Here is a 22,908-nt window from a genome sequence, read left to right as displayed (position 1 = left end):
CTAATTTGTCATAAGAATAGCGACTGACTGTACGCGTGCCGCGACTAGCCCGTGAGCTTGACACCGCCCGTCGTGGCGGACAGAGCAGGCGTGCCAGAAGCTGAACACGAGACGGACAGGCGCCCGGCAGACTCCCGGGAGAGGCTCAGGAGGGGTTGATGTTGCTGCCACATCAGGGCCCATCACGTCTTCCAGCCTGAGAAATATTTCATAAAATTAATGTAATCTAATCTTCATGAAGGTGAAATGCGAATGGGATAGTATTTGGTGCGGGAAAACATTTGCATCTAATTATATAATTTTTATTTTTGGGAGATTATTTTTATAATTTTCGGAAAGGAGATTGGTTTAAGACAAGTATTTGGAAGACATTGTTATCAGCAAAATTGAATCTAGTCGTGTATTAGCAATACTGCATTATTATTATCGATATTTCATGTATATTATTATATGGAATAAATGAGCATTTTAGGAAAAATATTTACCCTAAAAGGGGGATGAATTCGGCACGGGCGTTCAGGTCTCCGAAAGAAGAAACGTGCGTGGCATGAGCATTGGACAAGAGAGCTTCGTAAGCTACAGCGCTGCAAGAAAACAGACGAATAATAGAAAATACATAATTGAAATAACAATTATTTATGGACTTTTTAGAGGCATTTCATAAATACTCGTTCTACATGATAAAGAATTGCAGCTAGATAATTGGCACTCATTAAACTGAGGATTTTTAGAAAGTTTTCTTAACCTGTGGTGAATGAAAATAAGCTATGTTTAGTTATTGGAACAAATCGAAGAAACTTAAACAAGGGCCTTCATAAGCTGGGACATAATAATTAAGCAGCATCAAAAAATACGATAAAATTTAGTTTCCACATCAAACATCTACATATAATTTGAGGCTTCCGTTAATACGAACTAAAATTGCTTAAAAATAATTTACCGTATATTTTGGCACGCGTCCGAAGAATTGTCGCTCGTAGTGACACGAAGAGCACAGCCAGACGCAACGTTAGTGCCAAACGTGACTGAAGTTCGCTGAGCAGCGCTGCACAGCCAAGGCCGGTCGTGGTGTTGCGTTGCAGAGGGAAGCTCGAAAACAAAAAACCCCGCGGCGGTCAAGTTGCTCTCGTCCGTGAAGTTAGTTTTGCTCCATTGACTGGAAAATAATACTCATTGCATTGAGTTTTAAACTAGTTTTCATTAGGTAAATTTAACTAATGATTAAAGTTTTTCCAGTTCATTTTTCCAGCTAGTGAAATGGTTAAGGATCTTGAGAATGGGTTCAATCGAGTACGCCTATATTGCCTATGCAAGAAATAGTAATATAAGTATTTATAGAGAATTTATTGTTTGGCACGAAGTTAATTAGAACAATATTATTGAAAAAGCAAGCGACCAGAAATGAGTACCAGTTAAATATCAATAATGACAGTTCTCATGAACTTCAAATTGACACACTTACTTTACCTTTCGTATACTCCTTCGATTTTCGCCCCGAACGTGTATCCTCGACGAGAATAGACTTCAGCTGATCGTCCGTGCAGTTCGCCTTCATTGTTGAAATCTTTTTCTTCACTAGAGTTAGTGTTAGAGTTGGGGAGATGTTGCGTCGTGCTTTTCGGAGTGGTAAACTCGGGATATAAATTTAAATTTGAACTAGAATTATCGCTGGGATCATCGATAGAATTATCTGTAGTAAAAGTTTCTTCAGTGGAATTGACCGCTGAATAATCGTCATACGTCTCATTATTAGTGGCTGAAATCGTGAAATTTGTTTCAAATGAAAAGATATTAAGAGAATTGTTACTAAAATTGCTTGAATTGTCATATCCACTGTCATTAATATTAAGTTTCTTCTCATACCAAGAAATTGAAGAATCAATGCTAAAGTTCAAACTCGAGCTTGATCCCGACCCAGGAAGCTCATTGGAGCCCGAATCAGACCTCACCATTGTTTGCCTCCGAACTTTCGTGATATTTTCATTATTTTTGGACGAATTTATGGTCTCCAGATCTTCCAACAGATTTGTTGATACGTTCATAGTAGTCGTGATTAGATCAGAACTTGTATCATTTGTGTAATCAATTACGCTAGAATTTAAATCGTTGATATTATTAGAGAAATTACCTCCAGGTACATCACTTGAGTTGCCGCTCGCTCTTTCAATGTCATCCCAATGCTCATATATCACATGGAAATGCTGCATAATGCCAATTTCAATTTTTCCTCTTTTAACTCTTCCGCCGGAGACCACACTCTTCACTACGCTCGCAGGCAGTGAGACGGGAACGGTCGCCAGCTCCACGTTTATGTCAAGTCCAAGAACGTTTTGTCCCTCCCATATGAACAAATACTCAACCCCTGTAACGACATTGTGGCAAACTTCTTTCTGTTCGTCATACCGCGGCAAAAATGAAGAGTTGTTCACTGTACCTTTTGAATTCAAGGCATACCAGGCAAACAGTATTTGACTGGCAGCTGGACTTGGTTGTTTGTAAAAATTTAACTTGAGTTTATAAAAAATGTCATGATGCCTCGAAACTCTTATGGATGCAAGAAGTGTGCTTTTATCACTTAATGTGCTGACAAGAAGAGGGAGATGTTCAAATCGCAACTGATCTTCTTCATTTGTATTAGCCAGAGCATATTTCAATATGTTGAAAGATTCGTTCGATTCACAGTTTTTTGCAGTGATGCGTTCATAGCATTTTACTTTGGCTTCTTGCAAATATTTCAAAGGAAGGTCTGAACAATGCGATCCTATCCATGCTTGGCGAAGTTTGAATAGTTTATAAACTATTGAATCGTATTTTTCGAAAGCTATTTGTATATTGGCACCATTAGTGTATTCACTAGCGCGCTTGTTGTCTTTTGAATAAGTTTGATGTCCATCTTTGGGTAGATTGTTCAATGTGGCGAGTGATCGAAAATCTATTTGAGTTTGCAAGGTTTTCCTGAAGCTGAAGACGTTACCAAGAAATGGATTATTGTTCTTTAGCACACAAAAAGCAGTCGATGAGAAGCGGCTGCTGAATGTGTTCTCGGAATCGCAGTCCAGTGGAGTCGAGAGGCCAGACTTCAGAGCTTCTTTGGATTTGCATATGCCTGCGAGTTGTTCGGCTTTGCAATCCTATAATAACATGTATTTATCACAATATTTGTAATTAAAATGTCGGTAGAACCATTCATTGGTAATTTATGTCAGTTTTTGTCTCATATTCATGTTACGTATGAACAATTGTATGAAATAATAAGAAGGTAATAATATAGTCGGAGCATTGAAGATGTAGTCACAGTTTTTTTCGTTTGAAATGAAAAATGCTATTGTAAATTTGATATAGATTTGAACATGTCTTTTTATAATTATGAGAACATGAGCTGCGCTTTAGTTAAGTTATATTATCATGACTGACGAGGTCACAACAGCAAGAGGCGTCGCAGTGCAGGGCCTTGAGGTCACATGGGCAGGGGCTGAAGGGCCTCACCCTCCTGGCCTGCGGGAGGTTCTTCTCAAGCTCAGACCACTCCACGGACACTGTGTCGCCCGCCACGTCTGAAACCCGGTCACGTCTTACTGAGTAGGTCGCTACTACTTAGTGCAGTAATATTACTTATTAGAATTAATAAGAATTACTTAAATACTAAGTGAAGTAGTATAATTAGTGCATTAGTATTACTTATTGTTATTATTATTCGGATAATAATCTTACAACGGCTATTAATTTAATATTTCTACAAGTTTGGGGTGCAAGGGATTGATTTAGGGTGTTTTAAGAACTAACTTTCTAGAAGCTTAATCATTATATTTCATTAACTTAATAAATTTTCAGTAGATAAGAACTTCACAAAAACATTTCTCACCTGAACGAAAACTGAAGAAGAGGAGCAATACTGCGACCAGGCAAACAATTCCAGTCATTTGAAGGTAGTTCGCAGCATTTCTTCCTAGTTTTTATAAACAATTTATTACTTATTGTCCATCGCACTAAGGTTTGAACTGCACGTATATAACAATCATTTGATTGTGTATTATTGTTATTTTAAATTGTTCCCTGCAATACATTTCAAATAATATTACCGATATCTTTACTTCTTTACATTTCTATTTGAATCGGAAATTTGGTCAAATATTTTCAACTGATTTCCATCGATCCATTTCCACTGCGAATCCAAAAGCAATTGTTTAAATCAAATTTCTGGAAATACCGGTGAAATGTACAAACTTAAGGCTACACATAAAATCATAAAATCCATATTGTTTACTTGTTTATGCAAGATATTCGAGAAAACACGGGCGTTGGAGCGGAAAAAACCCTGAGCTGTTGACATGACTTATATGTATATAATACTGTAACCTACAGTATGTACCATACTGTAGCATATAGTATGTACCATGCCGTAACGTACGGCATGTATCACACCGCATCAAAAAGTAAGTATCATATCGCAACGTACATTATATAGCACCACGTAACATATAATAGATATCATAGCATAACATAAGGCTATTATTACTCCGTTGATATCACACCAAAATATACAGTATATTTCACAATTACACTATAGGTATACTGGGCCGTAAAAACATCCGGAGATGGAATTTTCCTTCATAAATTCCGTATCTGTGTGAACAATATTTTTGTTTAAATAATACCGAAAGCTGAAAGTCCGATTTCTTCCGAAATAAAAAAATAGAAATAAATATTTTTTCTAAAACCTTGTTGTCCTCGCACGCAATTACTAGAAATAAAGCCTTGACCACATTATTTTAACCGCTTACTCTGCGATAAGGAAACCAAATCGCAAGCGAGCTCCGCTTAACTGTTGTGTACAAGCGTCGTCTAGCGTTGCCATAGCAACCCAGTGTAACAAAAACAATGGATTTTTCATGCACACTGGAATAGAGCAAAATATCCCTATAGATAATAAGTTTTTCGGATAGCATATGAGGCGTCTGCAGGGATGATGAATTTATTTTGGAGTTTTTTTTTATAAATAACATAATTTTTATTTCAAAAACGCACTACCGTTTAGTGTAGTGTTTATACGGAAGCCCCTATTCAATTATACTGAACATAGGATGAATAAGGGGAGGTCTTTACCAACTGAGGTTAAATAAAGAAAATCGTATTATAAACAACTATTCGATTCTTCCGAACTCTTTTATTTCAAAAAAGGAAAAGAATTAGAGTACTCAATATACGTATGAACAAATTCTGAAGAATGGACATGTCATATATATATTCCACTAATAATTGCATTCAACTAGAAACTGAAATATTTTTAAATGATTTTTCAAACTCAATTTATGTACAAATTCTGAAGCTCAAACAAGTTAAATATTTATTCCACTAATAACTGCGTTACACTAGAAGCGGGAACATTTTTAAATGAATCTTTCAAACTATGAAATAACCTACAGCTGTAGTTGCCATGACTACCGCACATCAACATGACCTGCAGCGCTGACACCTGCACATCTGCAGCGCAGACACTCAAGCCTGCCAGTTTGGCTTCCTCCTCAGGTTGTCCATGCTGTAGGGTTTTTGTTTAGAATAGAATACAATAGAAGTGTCGGCATTGAAGAAATAGGCCCATGGCCTGTTGTCGATTCTTGAATTTTTCGTGATTTGATTCACAAGGGATCCGGCCTTTGGAACCCGATCTTTCCATAACTGACGATTGATTGAGATAGCTGCTGGACTTATTGCCTGGTCCGTTTAGACTTATATTGTTTAAAAGCTGTAATTATTAGTGATGGAGGATATCATCGAAATTTAATTTCCCCATCCTATGATTATTTAAAGATTTTCAAAAGTGACCGTTATAAATAAACGATTTTCATTAGTGGTCGTTTCACATAGTATTTATATTTCAAAAGTGGCCGATATACATAAATACTGCATAATATGTGAATATATGTATTTCCCATTCAACTTCCTAAAGTAAAGTTACATTTGTTGTTCAATAATAGTTTAAATTATTCAACAAATTATAAAGTCTACTATAAAAAATGGAAAGAAGTACTATTGTAAGAGCAAAATGCATTGTAATAGGTAAGTAAATCAACGTTTATTGTAATTTTATTTACATTTGTATATAAATAAATGAATGGGACAATTTTTTTAATCGTGAGCTATGGCGTGTATAATCGCACAGAATTTTCGGCATTTATTTTAAATGTACGTGTACATAATCGTTCTCGCAGACCATTCGGTACACAAAATTGAATGTTCATGAGCACTTATATATTTTATTATGAAATTCAGAAGATACAAATTTTTGGTCATAAAAAATAAAAAATGATTATTAAAGTGACTAAAATTTTGGTTCATTATTAGTTTTTATGTTGTATAAAATTCATGACCAAATATGGTGATAACACTCATTTTAAAAGGAATAATCCAGCTTATTATAGCACTTAGAAAACAAATATTCACCTTAAATGCTAATAAATAATCATTAGAGTGACTGATGCTCATTTTCTTATTGCCACGCAGGAGATTCGTGCGTTGGCAAGACTGCGCTGGTGCAAGCCTTCCTCGAGCCAGGGCAGTTCCCTAAAAATTATAACATGGTTGGTAAATTGCAGCATGGTTTACACCAGTGGTTCCCAAACTTTTTCAGGCTGGCGCCCCCTTTGGCTCCCTAGTGAATTTCTAGCGCCCCCCACAGACACATATAAAAACATACGCCTCTTTCTTGAAATTTAGTACGCTGCAATTTTAAAATATAAAGGTTAAACACAAATGTGTATATGACAAATAGAACCCCATTTAGTGAAACAATATTTTTTTCAGCTGTTTCAACTGTTTCAGCACTTGAACACTAGAAACCTAGGGCGTCTCGGGCAAATTTACGGCCGGACTCGTGGCCGGTCTCACGACCAATCTCCAAATTCAAATATTAAGTAATATCTCCCAAACTAATGAACGCAACTCTATGAAACTTAGAACACGTATTCATCAAAACCTAACGGTGATGTTTAGCACGTGAAAAATTTTTAAATTTCACCTTCATTCGTTAGTTATATTGCGATACAGGCCGAAATTCGCAGTGATCAAAGAATGTATTCCAAACTATACTGAACAGATTTGAACGAAATTTTGAACATACATTCCTAACTACCAAACGGTGATTTTTTAGCTTCTAAAACATTTTTTATTTTACCTTCGTTTGCGAGATTTTTTTTATTTCACCGTCATTCTTGATTTCACACTTCCTTATATTCGGCCCGTATCGCCGGGAAATTTGTCGCTTAAATTCGCTGCGATCAAAAAATTTCTACTAAACTGTTGAACAGATTTCAACGAAACTTTGTATATAAATACCTAACCTCCCAACGGTGATGTTTAGCTCGTGACAATTTTTCTATTTTGCTTTCGTTCGCGAGTTATACACGTAAGCCCCTTTCACACAGGGCAGTAGATACTGCGCGCGTCAAAAATGCCGCGGCAGTATTTACAGCGCAATCTTTCACACGAGGCGCTTTTTACTGCTGGGATCTATCAGTCTTGCAGTGCTTTATGCACCATCAATCCATCTCTTGCCCAGTGTGAAAGATTACATTGAATACCATTGCAAGCTAAACTGTCGCGACAAATCTACCGCCGCAGTTTTAGCGCGACACACGCTGGCGTCAGGCGTCAAGTTCTACGCCGCAGTAAAAGCAGTCGTGTGTGAACAGCAGTGCACATTTCGTATGTCCGCTAAGGTTCGGCAGTAAATACTGTCGGACGCTGGCAGTATTTACTGCCCTGTGTGAAAGGAGCCGTACAGATATAGGAGAAACGACCGGCTTTTCTACCGGCCGGTTCAACCAAGAGCCGTTTACGTATAGCTGTATACGTATAGCCGTATAACTCACAAACGAAGGCAAAATCGAAAAAAAAAATTTTAACGAGATAAACATCACCGCTACTGAGGTTAGGTACTAAGTTTCGTTCAAATCTGTTCAGTAGTTTGGAAGAAATTTTTTGATTACTGCAAATGTAAGCACTTATTGCTGTTTAAATCACGAATGAAGGTGAAATGAAAAAAATGCGAACGAAGGCACAATCGAAAAAATTTTCACGAGCTAAACATTACCGTTCGGTAGTTAGGACTGTAAATTCAAAATTTCGTTTGAATCTGTTCAGTAGTTTGGAAGAAATTCCTTGATGACTGTGAATTTCAGCCGTATTACCATATACCTTTGGCAAAAACAAATGATGGCAAAAGTCAAACAATTTTAAGGAGTTAGACATTACCGTTAGGTCCTAATGAACACGTGTATCAAGTTTCATCGAGTTAAGTTCATTTGTTTGAGAGATATTCCTTGATCATTGAATTTGGAAATTGGCCGTGAGACCGACCGCGAGTCTGGCCGTTAATTTGTCCGAGACGTAAACCCAGGAGAGATAAAAAAACAGATCTGGGTGAAAAAAACATCGCTGGGGGTAGTGTGCTGCACGTGCTGTGTACAAATCGGCAAACGTTCAAACTTCTGACATCGACTTCGGGCTACCGCCACCCTATCGCCCCCCTACGGTCCTTTTCTTCCGTACCGCCCCCCAAAATCTTTACACCGCCCCTAGGGGGGCGATATCGCCCACTTTGGGAACCACTGGTTTACACAGTCGTTAAATTATCATGAGTTTTACAGCGTGACCCGAGCGCTCCATCATATTACATGGTTGGTAAATTACAGCGTGGTTGTCAAAGCCAGTAAATTATAATGAGTTGTGGAGCAAAGGACGATCGCTGCAAGTATCATTAACAGTATCGATAAATAATTATTATGGTTTGCAAAAGCGCTCCGAAATCATGCAGTGTTATCTCTGCAATAGAAATTATTTAAATTAACTCGCCCCTTGTTTCTGTTCATCCGCTCATGTTACCATTAAAATATCATTTTATCTTATCCTTATCTACGCAATCTGCTTATTATAACTTGATGGAAAATTATTTCAGACTCCATCATAATTCGGGGAACGCTACTGTTTCATCCGAATACTCGCTACACTCGGCGCAAAGTTATTCTGGGTCATCATTATAGCCAGGCGATCGAAATCAGTTTCTGGTCAGAATCTCCTTTCCTCAGAGTATGAAAAGGGTTGGCCGAGCCAAGTCATACCGAGCTTTCAAATTGTTCAGAGGCTGCTCTTCAAAGCCTTGAGCTGAAGCGGACAAAGAGAAGCTGATTTAGATGCTCCCAGAGTCCTAGGCGACACATATTACTGAGTCGGGCCCGTATAAAAATTTTGTAAGCGGTGAGCGAATATCATCAAAATTCCTAACATTCAAAGCGTAAAGCCAAGCCAATAATGTCTTCTTGTTTGAATTCCCCAACTGTCCCATCTACAAACTAAACTAATGCTAAGAAGAGAAGGCATAAAATTGTCTCAACATTGCAGACTCAAGGCGTTGATGTGCAGACTAAGAAGATTAAAGTTCCGGACAGCTCCACCACCGTCGAGCTCTTTCTCTACGACTGTGCTGGCAAATCCTACTACAGAGACCTTGTTTTACGCTTGGTAAGAGTCTTAATATCACGAATTATAGTAATGCTATACATTTTATACTTTTAAAACGCAGCTAATATTATTAAACGTAATCAAGCTCGAGGTTATAATTTTCAGCATATACATGTTAATGTTTGCAACTAACTTAGGGCATAATAGTTATAAAAACATAACTCAGTCCTCACTGCAGTGAGTGACAGAGAGCGCATTTTCTCGTCGACGAAAATGTGAAGTCACGGACGGACAGACGGACGGACGGACAGGGCGAGCACAATAGTGCATTTTTTCCATAAACGAGAAAATGCGCTAAATAATACAACAATTTTGTGGTTCCGTCTATTTGAGTTAATAAATATCCCTAATCGTAACGATCCGTGAAACTTCTATTCCTAACTTGAAATTACGCTAATGCCACTAGACTCGACGTTTACACATTCGTTTCAAAATAACACGCAACGCTTCCAAGACGCTGCAAAACATTGTTTACTGAACACAAAAAATGTGACCTCTGCATAGATCAATGCAGGATATAAGACTTGTTAAATGAACGACGGCAGAGAGGCGGGTGATATTTAACGTCAATCTATCAGTAATTCATGTAGAGATAATAATACCAATTGATAATATAATACCAATTTTTTGGTTCAGTGCCATCAGACGTCGCTGGTGATCGTAGTGTACGATGTCTCTGAGGAGACGTCGTTTGCTAACGTGGTCAAAATCTTCGAGGAGGTAAGGCAAATTTCAAGTTTCAGTGACGTTTTCTCATAAGCAAACGACACACGATCGTATTGCCCCTCTAATTACTTAAAAATAACAAATATTAATTTAATATTTTGCTCATACAATGAATAATTTTCTCTAAATGGTAAACAAAATTGCAATATTAATAATATAGAACTAAATAATTATGAATTCTGGTTTTTGGATCAAAATAGTTTATGCAGCAGTCGACAGATTGTACTGCTGTACAAAAAGTTTTTACATTTAAATGGTTATGGTTTAAATTGTATTGTATAAAAAGTTTATACATTTAAATAGTCTAATTTTTCGTGGGAAGTTGTCCCAATTGAGTGTTTGGTTGGTAGGTGAAGCAAGCGAGCGGGTCTAGCGTGGTCAAGGGAGTTCTGTACGGCAACAAGAGCGACCTCTTCAACCGCCGCGTCATCTCTCCAAAAGCAGGACACGACCTGGCGCAGTCCCTGGGGCTGGTCTACTTCGAGGGCTCTGCAGTGAGTATCAGGGCACACAAGTGAGGACAATATTTAAATTTCAAGTAATAAATTACAAATTCTGTCATAGTTCACAGTTATATTGCGGAATTTATTTAACGCGGATTATGCAGCTATAATAGGGTCACAAAAATACTCATGAATAGGCTACGATGGGAAAATTTAAATGAAATCTCCCACACGAAATCTAAAAAAACATATATTCTATTTGTTTCAGGTATTCGTTGTTCGAATAGTTTTATAAGTAGAAAATAATTCCTAGCCACATTTGTTCTTAATGTCTGACGGCTACGCAAAACTTTTTACTAATCAAATATTTTTCTTACTAATCAATACTTTATTTTTTTCAATTTTAGAAAGAAAATAAGGACGTGGATGAACCATTTTACTTCATGGTGAACGAGTGGTTCAAGACGTACACGGACAAAACTCACAGCATGAGGACTGTTGGTTAGAGAATGTCTTCTGATCGGAAGCCGTTTTCAAATGCTCTGGAGCAGCAAGCTCAGGCAATGGGTGACCGAACCATGCTATTGTGTGTCGTATATTCAAAGATCAGACGACACATAATGATAATATTTATCATTGCTTTACTTGAATCCGTCAAACGAACGAGCGGTTGCTGCATGCAAGGAGTCTGTGATCAGATATGGGTGCACCTCAACTTAAATTGAAGTTCGAACTAATGAGTCCAGAGGACAGAAGCTCAAAGAAAGTATTTCATAGACGAAAACTATAATATATAATGTCGTCAAAAGTGCGGAGGTCTTAACCCCGTACAATTTCGCTCAACATGTTCCTGGCAATTGATCGCCACTGTTCACAGTTACTAATACCAGCTACCGTGTAGAAGTGCCTTTTGATACGTGGACCACGAAGAATAACATCAATAAAAACCTACTTGAATACAATCGTTTTCACAGAACGATTTATAATTTTACTATGTTCGGTAAATTATTTTTCAATATCAATATACTATTCATTCAAATTTAGCATCTCTTTCATTTCTTAACGAAAATTTCAACGAAATTTTTACCCGTTAAAATGCTGCATTCTCAATTTGAACCATGGTAGATCCAACTGGTTGGGTTGAAGAAAAGTTTGAAGTTACAGTTTCGTAGGAAGTTAGATTAGCGGCAATAGTACTTGTCTACGCAACATTTCTTGACATTTATGGTTCCTTCATGTATTTCGAACTTTTTTACTGCCTGTGAAGAGTTTTTTTGTTCTAAAGCAATAATTATTTATACATTTCTAAAGAAACAATTAGAAATATTTTCTGAATTCTTTCTTGGTTTCTGATTGTATAAAGTAAGGCGAGTGCATGGCCGGTCTTACACATACGCAGAGCTGGGCAGCGCTACTTGGAAATGTAGCGGCCGCTACCGCTACATGCTCTAAATGTAGCGGGCGCTACCGCTACCGCTACGCCCACTAGATTGTAGCGGGCGCTACCGCTACCGCTACAGTAAAATGTGGCGTCGCTACATTAGCCGTTACAATGGCCAAAATTATTGGAAATCTCTAAATATTTATTGTTCTGCTATTGGGATTTACTCATAAACATTTAATGCTAATAAATCATTTTCAAAATATATCAATGCAACTTTATTGCAACCAGCCCTTAACCTAACCGAACTAGTACGGGTTAGATACAGCAAAAAAAGTTACAGTTATTTTTATGTTTTACCTTCCCTATATACATCGATGTCTACTTTAATCTACCAATCTCAAAAATTATCCACATATACATACATATAAAAATCAGTCTTTTATTTGTATATATATGTGTGTTTCTAGTACATTCTGGAATGTTCTGGTGTGAAATATTAGTCAAAAGTTGTTTTGTACGAATACTTTTTTGACCCTAAGAAGTTAACATGTTGCATTAATTTTTGTGGCATTGAGATTTAATTTCTATTGATGCTATTTTTTTAATACAATGCGCCTCTATACATAATATAAATCACTTCTCCTGTTCAGTTTGTGTACTTACATACATTAAAATACGATTTTTTAAGCGTACGAATATTTATTTCCCCCCACTGTACATACATATAAAAAATCAGTCTTTTATTTGTATATATATGTGGATTATTTTTGAGATTGGTAGATTAAAGTAGACATCCATGTAGGGAAAGTGAAACATAAAAATAACTATGTAAAAATAACTGTAAGCAAACTGAAACATGTAAAAAATACCTGTAAGTGGTAACTGGTAACACTTAACAAGTAACAACTAACTTGTTGACACTAGTTAACAGGCTGAGGTTGACAACATTACACCGAAATCTTTCGTACAGTTTTATTCTGTAATCTATTTTATTAATGTACCATGCTGGTTTTTAAATAATATTTAATACTATTAAGTAAAATCTAAATGCTTTATCTGTAAATGTAGTGGTTGCGCTGCAGCGGCAAAATCTCGTATCGCCACTCAAATATGCAGTGGGCGCTACCGCTACCGCTACAATCGCTTAAATGTAGCGCCGCTACCGCTACTAAACATGCAGCGCGCTACTGCCCACCTCTGCCCATTCGTTTAATTCATTTGTATGCACTGTCATTACTTACTTTTGTGTCCGAGTATTGAATAAAGAATTCGCAATTTCCAAGAATTTATCGGGAACAAAATGTATAATAAGCTTGAAATGAGATTTGATAGTATGTCTGTTCTAGAAAATTCTTCTTCATATGGTAAATTCATTATAAAAAAATGGAGGGGTAACTATTTACAGAACGAGTTGAGAACTTCTCGCGGTATATTAATGATGGATAAAATTTCTTGCTCACCAAATTTTTTATGTACTGTCATGCAAGATTTTTTTCCCAATTGCAATTCATGACAATAAAGTTCAATTTCTGCGGTGTGGGTAGGAGAAATTGGAGGCAATACGAACAGATAAACTTTACACCGTGCATTCTAACTCGGCCGGTTCACTCTGTTTTGATTATTAGGCCACTCAATAACTTCTTTTAATCGCTTAGAAAACTTTTTTATTAGCGAGGAAATTTTTTCAATAACTTTCTTAATCGCTAATGATATCATTTATATCAATTATGCGGCATGTACATGCTTATTTTTCTTAGTGTTAGATGGCAGAATTTAATTGTTTATACACATGCGCTTGATGACCGGAGAATTCGTTGATTTATATTATCAGGGAGTGGAACAATTCTTCAGATGACTGTAGATTGAAAGGCAAGTTTCTGGAAGTAGTTTATGTTTATTAACGACGTTTCGAATGCAACAAACATTCATTTTCAAGTTAGAAGAAGCATTAAATATTGACATTTTGGTGGAAATATGTACATAATATGATACAAAATAGGATACAATAGTAAAATTTTGGACCAAAAATTACTCTGAAAATTCTTTCAGAGTTCAGACAAATCCGGTAGTCAGAAAATAGATAGCTGGGATCCAATCTGTAGAGATGAGGGGTTCAGCTATCGCCGGTCGGTTGCTGTCGGGCCACTGCGTAATCACGATGCTGGTGAGTACCTTCAGCACAATGCGAGTGACGGTCTGGTTGTAAGCTTGTCTCATGTGGTTCACTTGCCCTGCAGTTTGAAGGCAGCTAACGAGACAGCGGCTCTGTGTCCTACCACCAGAGACAAGCTCACAACCATACCAGGTCTCAAGGCATTTTCAACAGGCTACTTCATCTCAAAATCGTCGATGAATTCAACAGGCTTCGTGACACCCTTGACAACAATGTCAAATTCCAAACTAAACGCAACAAAGGCACCTGCAAAAACGCGAGAGTTATCCGAGAGGCCGGTGTAGTCTATGAAATTGGCGTCAAAGAAGGTTGTAGACTTCTTCATGTTTTGGACAACATCGGACAAATTGGACTAACAATCAAGACATCGAGCCGCTGTCTCGTTAGCCACCTTCAAACTGGAGTTCCCNAGTTCCCTAGCTGTTACCTTGCACCCCTGATCCTGTTACCTTGCACCCCTGACCCTGTTATCTTGCACCCCTGACCCTGTTACCTTGCACTCCTGATCCTGTTATCTTGCACCCCTGACCCTGTTACCTTGCACCTCTGACCCAGTGATCCTCCGCTCCTGACCAAATGAGGTTTCACGTATGTTCATATGATGTTGGTAGTGATACGGATGAAGATATTATTGGTGACAGCGATGGTGCTGGCATCAAGGGTGCACAGGCCACTGCATCGTTGGGAAGGAAAGCCGCCACACGAGCTAAGGAACGACGTCTTGTTGACGTTTTCTGTTGAAGTGGAAGGTTGAATTGAGCAACACCTGTTAACTTTACTTTGCCGTGCATAAATAATCAGTTACGCTACACGTGCAACCATCTACGTACTCATCGAAAGGTACACTGGAGTACTATAGCAGACCACAGTGCAGCAATTCAACCCTATGCGAAGAACCCCCATCTTATGGCTTTGCAGCCTCAAGAATTTATTCAATAGAATAAACTGTGCCAAATCAATATTTATCAAAGTCTGCGGTGACAGATGTCCAAAAATACTGATAACAAAAAAAATTTCATGGCTGACTAATGCAGAATAAGGCTAATGAAGCATCAAGCAAGTTGCAATGCTGTACATCAGTGGTTCCCAAAGTAGGCGATAGGAGGGGCGGTAGTCCGAAGTCAATGTCAGAAGTTCCAACGTTTGTTTGACGATTTGTATTCAACACGTGCAGCACATGACTAACAGCGATGGTTTTTTTCATCCAGATCTTTTTTTTTAAACCTCTCCTGGGTTTACGTCTCGGACAAATTAACGGCCGGACTCGCGGCCGGTCTCACGGCCAATTTCCAAATTCAAAAATCAAGGAATATCTCTCAAACTAATGAACTTAACTCGATGAAACATGGTTCGCGTATTCAATTATTACCTAACGATAATGTTTTGCTCGTGAAAATTGTTTGAATTTTACCATCGTTTGTTTTTCTCATAGTTATATGGCAATACGAGCCGAAATTGACAGTGATCAAGTAATTTCTTCCAAACTACTGAACAGATTCGACCGAAATTTGAAATTTGCAGTCCTAATTACCGAACGGTAATGTTTAGCTCGTGAAAATTTTTTCGATTGTGCCTTCGTTCGCGAGGTTTTTTTTGCATTTCACTTTCATTCGTGATTTAAACTGCAATACGTGCTTAAATTCGCAGTAATCAAGAAATTTTTTCCAAACTACTGAACAGATTCGAACGAAACTTAGTATTTAAATTTTTAAATATACAAAGTTTCGTTGAAATCTGTTCTGTAGTTTAGAAGAAATTCCTTGATCGCCGCGAATTTAAGTGACAAATTACCCGGCGATACGGGCCGAATATAAGGAAGTGTGAAATCAAGAATGACGGTGAAATGAAAAAAACTCGCAAACGAAGGTAAAATAAAAAAAAATTTATTAGCTCAAAAATCACCGTTTGGTAGTTAGGAATGTATATTCAAAATTTCGTTCAAATCTGTTCAATATTGTGGAAGAAATTCTTTGATCACTGCGAATTTCGGCCTGTTTCGCAATATACGCGTAACTCACGAATGAAGGTGAAATTGAAAAAAAAATTACGAGTTAAACATCACCGTTAGGTTCTGATAATTACGTGTTCAAAGTTTCATAGAGCTGCGTTCATTAGTTTGGGAGATATTACTTGATAATTGAATTTGGAGATTGGTCCTGAGACCGGCCATGAGTCCGGCCGTAAATTCGCCCCAGACGTCATAGGTTTCTAGTGCTGAAACAGTTAAAACAGCTGAAAAACATATTGGTTCACTAAATGGGGTTCTATTTGTAAAATACACATTTGTGTTTAACATTTATCTTTCAAAATTGCAGCGTACTAAATTTCAAGAAAGAGGCGTATGTCTGTGGGGGGGGGGGGCGCTAGAAATTCACTAGGGAGCCAAAGGGGGCGCCAGCCTGAAAAAGTTTGGGAACCACTGCTGTACATGAGTCATACTTCGTCAGCAACCTTGTTTGATTCCTAAGGCGTGTAGAAGAATGTTTGTCATAAAAAAGAATTCCAGAAATCGTCGTGGAAAATACGTCAAAAAGTAAATTGGGAGAATAATATTAAGGTTTATGCTGCCTTTGTTTGTCATTGTCCTGTCGTTTCTTTTCAAGTTCAGTACGTAATACAAGTTTCACACAGATACGCGGTGAGGAGTTTAAATTCTCTTGCGTCAAATCACTCTGCACTCCTGTCTGTTTTTCGTTGATATTATCTCACTCTCGCATATGCATGTGATCTAGGATTTTCTTTATATTTGCCTTTAATCGAGTTAGCTTTTGGTTAAAGTTCCAGTTTTGAAGTAATAAAATATAGAATTACGGTTACATATTTATTCCCTACAGAACTAATTTAAAGAAATAAACGATGAATCATTTACAATTTGACGAGGAAGTATCAGCAATGCTTATCAAACTCTCGCTGACACATGCAGAGCTGTCGTCTGCTGACACGGCAGGTCTTCTTCTTCTTTTGGAGCTGAGGGAGCTCTGGAGACTCGTCCAAGGTAGCCCCCCGACAGACGACACGGCAGGTCAAGAACTTCGCACTTATGAGGCGCTGATGCCGGACGCTTAAAATGCTCGGTTGCGGCTCCTCTGGTGTGGATGTATGTATGTCGTCGGAGATAGCCCGGAATTTTAAAACTTTTTCAAGGGGAGTAGTTGAGCTGCTGGCGTGGCGGGTGAGCGAGTTTCGCTTTTATTTATCAAAACCAAATTTTACCATACATTGTAATGATATTATTTGACAATACACGTCGCAGGAATTCCTTAACCACTTGACCACCCCGAGCTTTACCATTGCTCAATTATAATGGAGGACCAACTAAAAAAATACGCATTAGGAGCAATAAAAAGCATGAAAAAAAGCAAAAATACGCATAATGAGCTAAAAGTTTTAGCAGTCTCGCCCCACATGTGCAATTTACGCAATTGTATTGTAAGCTGTGAAGTCGTTAGGTACGCTTTTTAATCCAGTATAAGGAAATTATCGTCATGAACGTGCCACTATGCTAAGCGACTTTATGAGATAATTTTAAAGACTTAATTTCAGTTCGAATATCGCAACCAACTCATCGTCATTTGATTTGTGACCAACTCATCGTCTGGTGACCAGCTCATCGTCTGGTGACCAACTCATCGTCTGGTGACCAACTCATCGTCTGGTGACCAACTCATCGTCTGGTGATGGATTAAGTCCCTTCTCAATTGCAATACTTTTCTGCGGCACCTGTCTTGCCCAAGAAGATATTTGTAGCAATAACTATTGTAATTAAGGTAAGGATATTGATGTTAATCAAAATGACTATATGAAATGAACTTTAATTCATTTGAACGCCTTTTACTGCGTTTACCCTCATCTTTTTCTAGAAAAGAAAATGATAAGAATTTTTATTCTACGCTTTAACTTATCGATATTTACGGCATTTTAGGCGACACTTTGAACATCCGTCCGATGATATATATAGACATGTACTGACATATGACCTGGAATGTAACTAAATTTTAAGGATAACTGTTATAGATTTATGCTGACGTAGCATCGTGCATTTTGCTACTTTAAACTTAAGAAGTTTAGCAGGTTGGCGCAGTAGTAAAAGTTCAGAGTACCAGGAGTGGAGCAGAGAGGTGCGGGTTCGTTCCCAGCTCTGTGCGCCAGTTTCTGGTCAGAGTCGGCGAGGAGGCCGGGCGGTTAAGCACAGCCAGAATTGTAGCAGTGAGTTGCGAGTTCGAGCTGTGATTGTGTGATCAACAGAGCTGGGCAGCGCTACTTTGAAATGTAGCGGCCGCTACAGCCACATGCTCTAAATGTAGCGGACGCTACCGCTACCCCTACAATTGCTTAAAAGTAGCGCCGCTACCGCTCCTGAAAATGTCGCGGCCGTTAGTAGCGGCCGCTACATGTAGCGCGCTACTGCCCACCTCTGGACTAACAACTAACATGTTGACACTAGTAACAGGCTGAGGTTGACAACATTACACCGAAATATTTCGTACAGTTTTATTCTGTAATTTATATTATGTATGTATCATGCTGATTTTTAAATAATATTTAATACTATTAAAAAAATCTAAAGGCTTTATCTATAGATGTAGCGGTAGCACTGTAGCGGCAAAACCTCGTATCGCTACTTAAATATGTAGCGGGCGCTACCGCTACAATTGCTTAAATGTAGCGCCGCTACCGCTTCCGCTACTGAAAATGTAGCGCGCTACTGCCCAAGCACCTCTGCTTTTACGGCTTATATTTTTAGCTATAGATGAACGTAAGAATCGTTTGATTAATTAAATGACGATCTAGCATATGTTCTCCTACATAAATAAGACTCGTGCAGTTAAACAAGCTTTTTAATACGCTGTGTTTAATTAATAAAATACCTACGTACTTTATTTTCCTCTCATATTCTCACTACTACGTATTCAATGAATCTATGAATGAAATGAGTTAATAAATTTATAATATTTAATCATATTTTTGCAAGTAAACATACATGACAAAAGTAGTGCATCTTTCTTGTGACGTCATTGGGATCCTATGAGTAAACACACCCTCGTCGGGCCATGCGTTACGTTGTTTCGGTGTCATATACGAGATCATTTAAAATAGAATAGAAGTGTCGGCACTGAAGAAATAGGCCCATGGCCTGTTGCCGATTCTTGTTCATAGAATATAATAGAAGTGTCGGCACTGAAGAAATAGGCCCATGGCCTGTTGCCGATTCTTGAACTTTTCTTGACTTGATTCACAATGGATCCGGCCTTTGGAACCCGATCTTTCCACAACTGACGATTGAATGAGATAGCTGCTGGACTTATTGCCTGCTCCGTAATTTGCTAGGCATTTTAAGACTGAACATATGCTCCAGCATAGCTTCGTCTAGTCTGTTCTTGAAGGCGTTCATACTCGGAGCGTCAACGATGCTATCAGGGAGGCTGTTGACCTCCTTGATATGAACCTCCTCCTTGATTGAAAATTGACCTCCTCAAAATGGCCAGAAAAACTGTAATAACTGCAACTAATGCTATTATTTACGGTGCCGGTGTTACTTACATATTTTCTTGTGCGGAATAATAAATAAATGACTAAAAAAGATGGGTTGACTGATAAACTTCTATTAGTATTAGCTATGCCAGTAAATGCAGTAATGGCTGCCTCTGCTTAACGGTCGAAAAAAATGGAGGGGAAATTCTAACTAATTGATTTTCAGCTAACGCCGTATATTCTTGCGTCTCTGTTATTATTTTCGTTAATGCTTTTCTTTTGATTCATCTCTTACTTGCCATTTTTTAAGGAAAGTTATATTGAAAACTTTCAGTCTCAACCTTGCATTATATTTAGCCATTTAATTTTTAGGCGACCTAGGACCCAGTGGCAGTAGCAATCACTATCAGCCTATCTTATGCTTCAAGGTCATTCAGGATGAAACATATTTGATACTGTCAGCACGAACATGGTCACAACTATTTTTCTGAGATTTTTAGAAGATAGGTAGAGTATGTAATGTTGACAAATGCTTATGGTTAATTCCATTTAGAGAGGCATTAGTATAGGTTACAGATATAGGTTTAAGATACCGATATAGATATAGGTTTCATTTGAGCTGAATTAATGTGTGCTGTCAGTGACACTGACAGGATTGTTATTGTCAGAATACTGGATAGATAGGTTAAGGTGACAGCTGTAGAGATGGGCAAAGCAGTGGGTATTTTTATTATTCCTCAAATATTATTTTGGATATTTTGGTATTGACAAAATTTGACTAAACTCTTCAGGGAATTGAGAAGAATCTGCATATTATAAAGTCAATACAATTGTGTGACCGAAAGACAGTGACACTCCTTAATCAGCATAGGATTTTGGAATCAGAGGCTGACTTTTTAGGGAATCATTAATTACTGTATTTCATGCACCATTTTGTAATGAAAAATTTTTTAATCGCTGATAGGAATTTTACTTTTGGAAACATGAAGACTAGGTAGCTTAAGGCCCTAAGGTAGGGAGTACAAAGGAAGTTTTTTTGCATCAAATAGCCAATCAATACTGAGAAATATCAATAATATCAATATCAAAGAATAGAGAAATATCAATATTTCAACCATGCATGACACGTCAGCGGACTCAAACGCAAAACACTACTTTTGTGCCTCCAAACAGCTCATAGGTCTCTCAATTCAGAATGCAATATAGTGTCCTAAAATTGCAATACAAAATATACCTATAATTGTGAGCAATACACCGCGATAGAAATTATTACAAATTTTTGCGTTATTTCGTTTTCAATTAAAACAAACAAACTCAACTTCTGCACAACCGAACAGCTTTAAAGTTCTTCTATTCTGAACGGATCCGCCTGTAATTACAAACTTAACTAATTATTTGCTATACGTTATGCCGCGACAGTTGTAGATACTACAGATTTTTGCGACAACTAATTTTCAATGAAAACGAAACCGTCCATAAATTAGGTTAGGCTATGAATAGGTTAAGTTAGAATTGGTTAGATTAGCCTATTTGGTACTAAATCATCTGCCTAGGTCAGCGCCATTGCATTCCGGTAGAAAAATCAAGCGAACTGATTTATCAGATTTCGCGTGGAACTTTAAATTAGGTATATAACTGTCCTTAATACAACACTTACCACTGTGAAAGTACTTAGCTTGTCAGATTTGTAGGAGTATGAAATTCCATCTACTAATATAGAAAAACAGTCATATTTTAAGTGCAAACCCCTCAGAGGAGACTTCGGACGCGTGTCTGTGGGCGTCAGAAGTCCGATGGGATTTCGCGCTCCGATGGGGATTGTTCCTGATCGCCCCACCGCTGAGCTCGCGGTGTCTGACTGCGTGTATCAATTGCGGGGTTAAGTTATTATGTAGGTAGGATTGCTTACATTAAGTTATTATGTAGGTAGGATTCCTTACATTTCCCTTCTCTATCTCTCTCGTGCGGGCGGCCGACGTCCCGTGTAAGCGACCTCTTGTTCGAGTGTCTTACTTTCTGTTGCTTTTCACCTGTCCCTCCTTGTCACTTCGTCTCTTTGAGATGCTAACGCTGCTTCTTTCTAGCCAGCTTCAGCAGGCTGGACAAATGAGACCTTCCGCCCTTTGTAAGTGACGATTAATTTGAAATATTGAATAATTGAGTTCTTCCGCCTCGCTGGCGATGTTACATTTCTACCTCCGGTGCGAAATAGCTTGATGGCTGTAGCGCCAGCAAACCTTATTAAACTAATACTACTATTGAAGTGCAAAAAGCAATCATATTTCGGTAGCCTTAAGTACCAGCGGATGACGTAGATTCAGACCGTGACGTTTTCCAAAGTGTAGGGATCTAACATTTTGAATATACCTTTGGTGTGAGAAAAGCAAACACCTGTAAACTCGCCAGCCTTACTCATAATAGCAGTTTCAGCGTTTATTAGGCCGTAGGCCTGTCGCCGATTTGTGCTCATGGAATCTTTATTGCTGGAAATCATTGTTCACATTTATAACGACTACAAAGATATCTTTACTTTAAATGTTTCTATTCATTTGATTATATGAATGTAATTACGAGATAATATAGTTGACGACTTGAATGAGTAATTATAAGTGAGATAAGAATATAAAACCCAACCAATTTGTACTCTTATTCCTAGAGCATATAGTTCTTCCCAGTTGATTGGATAATTAATCATTTTAACAAACCTAAAATTCAATTTCTGTACGTAATCATAAATGCTACTATATTGTACGGCATGTACCTGACTCGCCGCGTCGGCGTGCTCTTCCACCAAAAGGCGGCCACAAGCTTTCTTTTGTAGCGTCAATTGAGTACAATAATTCCATTAAATGTGTATTTCGTGGCGATAATAGGATAGGATTATGTCGTTAAATGCTGTGCCATGACTTGTATTCATACGATACTCCTAACTTATATACATGAATTTTAAATAATGAATTATTCGATTTGATACTAGTTTCTTTTTCACCTATGATCGAACTTTCAACCTAGGTCAATATTTTTGGAATAACATTCAGGACATGTGAAATTATTGTAAATAACATTCATTTCGTGCTTCATTTGTCCATTATTAAAAACAAGTGTTCTATCTAATGCAGCCGACTATATACAGAATTTTTTTCTCGCAAGTTGTACAAATTTGAGAATTTTACGACCTCGCGAATCTTTCTGCC

At 37.8% G+C, this 22,908-nt stretch overlaps 2 protein-coding genes across 2 annotated transcripts; one reads left to right on the top strand and one right to left on the bottom strand.

Moving 5' to 3' along the window:
• On the bottom strand, nucleotides 1-4,092 carry LOC125178546. The gene is made up of 6 exons (XM_047882570.1): nucleotides 3,863-4,092; nucleotides 3,415-3,554; nucleotides 1,468-3,131; nucleotides 941-1,156; nucleotides 486-584; nucleotides 1-196 (listed from the first exon to the last, which is right to left on the bottom strand). Exons 1-6 carry the CDS (start codon nucleotides 3,918-3,920, stop codon nucleotides 1-3), a joined length of 2,373 nt encoding a protein of 790 aa, XP_047738526.1. The 5' UTR covers nucleotides 3,921-4,092.
• A 1,581-nt stretch (nucleotides 4,093-5,673) lies between these two features.
• Nucleotides 5,674-12,122, top strand: LOC108680839 (intraflagellar transport protein 27 homolog). Its single transcript, XM_018169754.2, has 6 exons — nucleotides 5,674-6,057; nucleotides 6,502-6,578; nucleotides 9,397-9,516; nucleotides 10,153-10,236; nucleotides 10,593-10,736; nucleotides 11,093-12,122. Exons 1-6 carry the CDS (start codon nucleotides 6,015-6,017, stop codon nucleotides 11,189-11,191), a joined length of 567 nt encoding a protein of 188 aa, XP_018025243.1. The 5' UTR covers nucleotides 5,674-6,014; the 3' UTR covers nucleotides 11,192-12,122.
• Nucleotides 12,123-22,908: the final 10,786 nt, after the last annotated feature.

This window comes from Hyalella azteca, unplaced genomic scaffold, assembly GCF_000764305.2.
Source record: "Hyalella azteca isolate HAZT.00-mixed unplaced genomic scaffold, Hazt_2.0.2 contig10761, whole genome shotgun sequence".
Taxonomy (NCBI): Eukaryota; Metazoa; Arthropoda; class Malacostraca; order Amphipoda; family Hyalellidae; genus Hyalella; species Hyalella azteca.
This window is presented reverse-complemented; position numbering and strand designations above follow the sequence as displayed.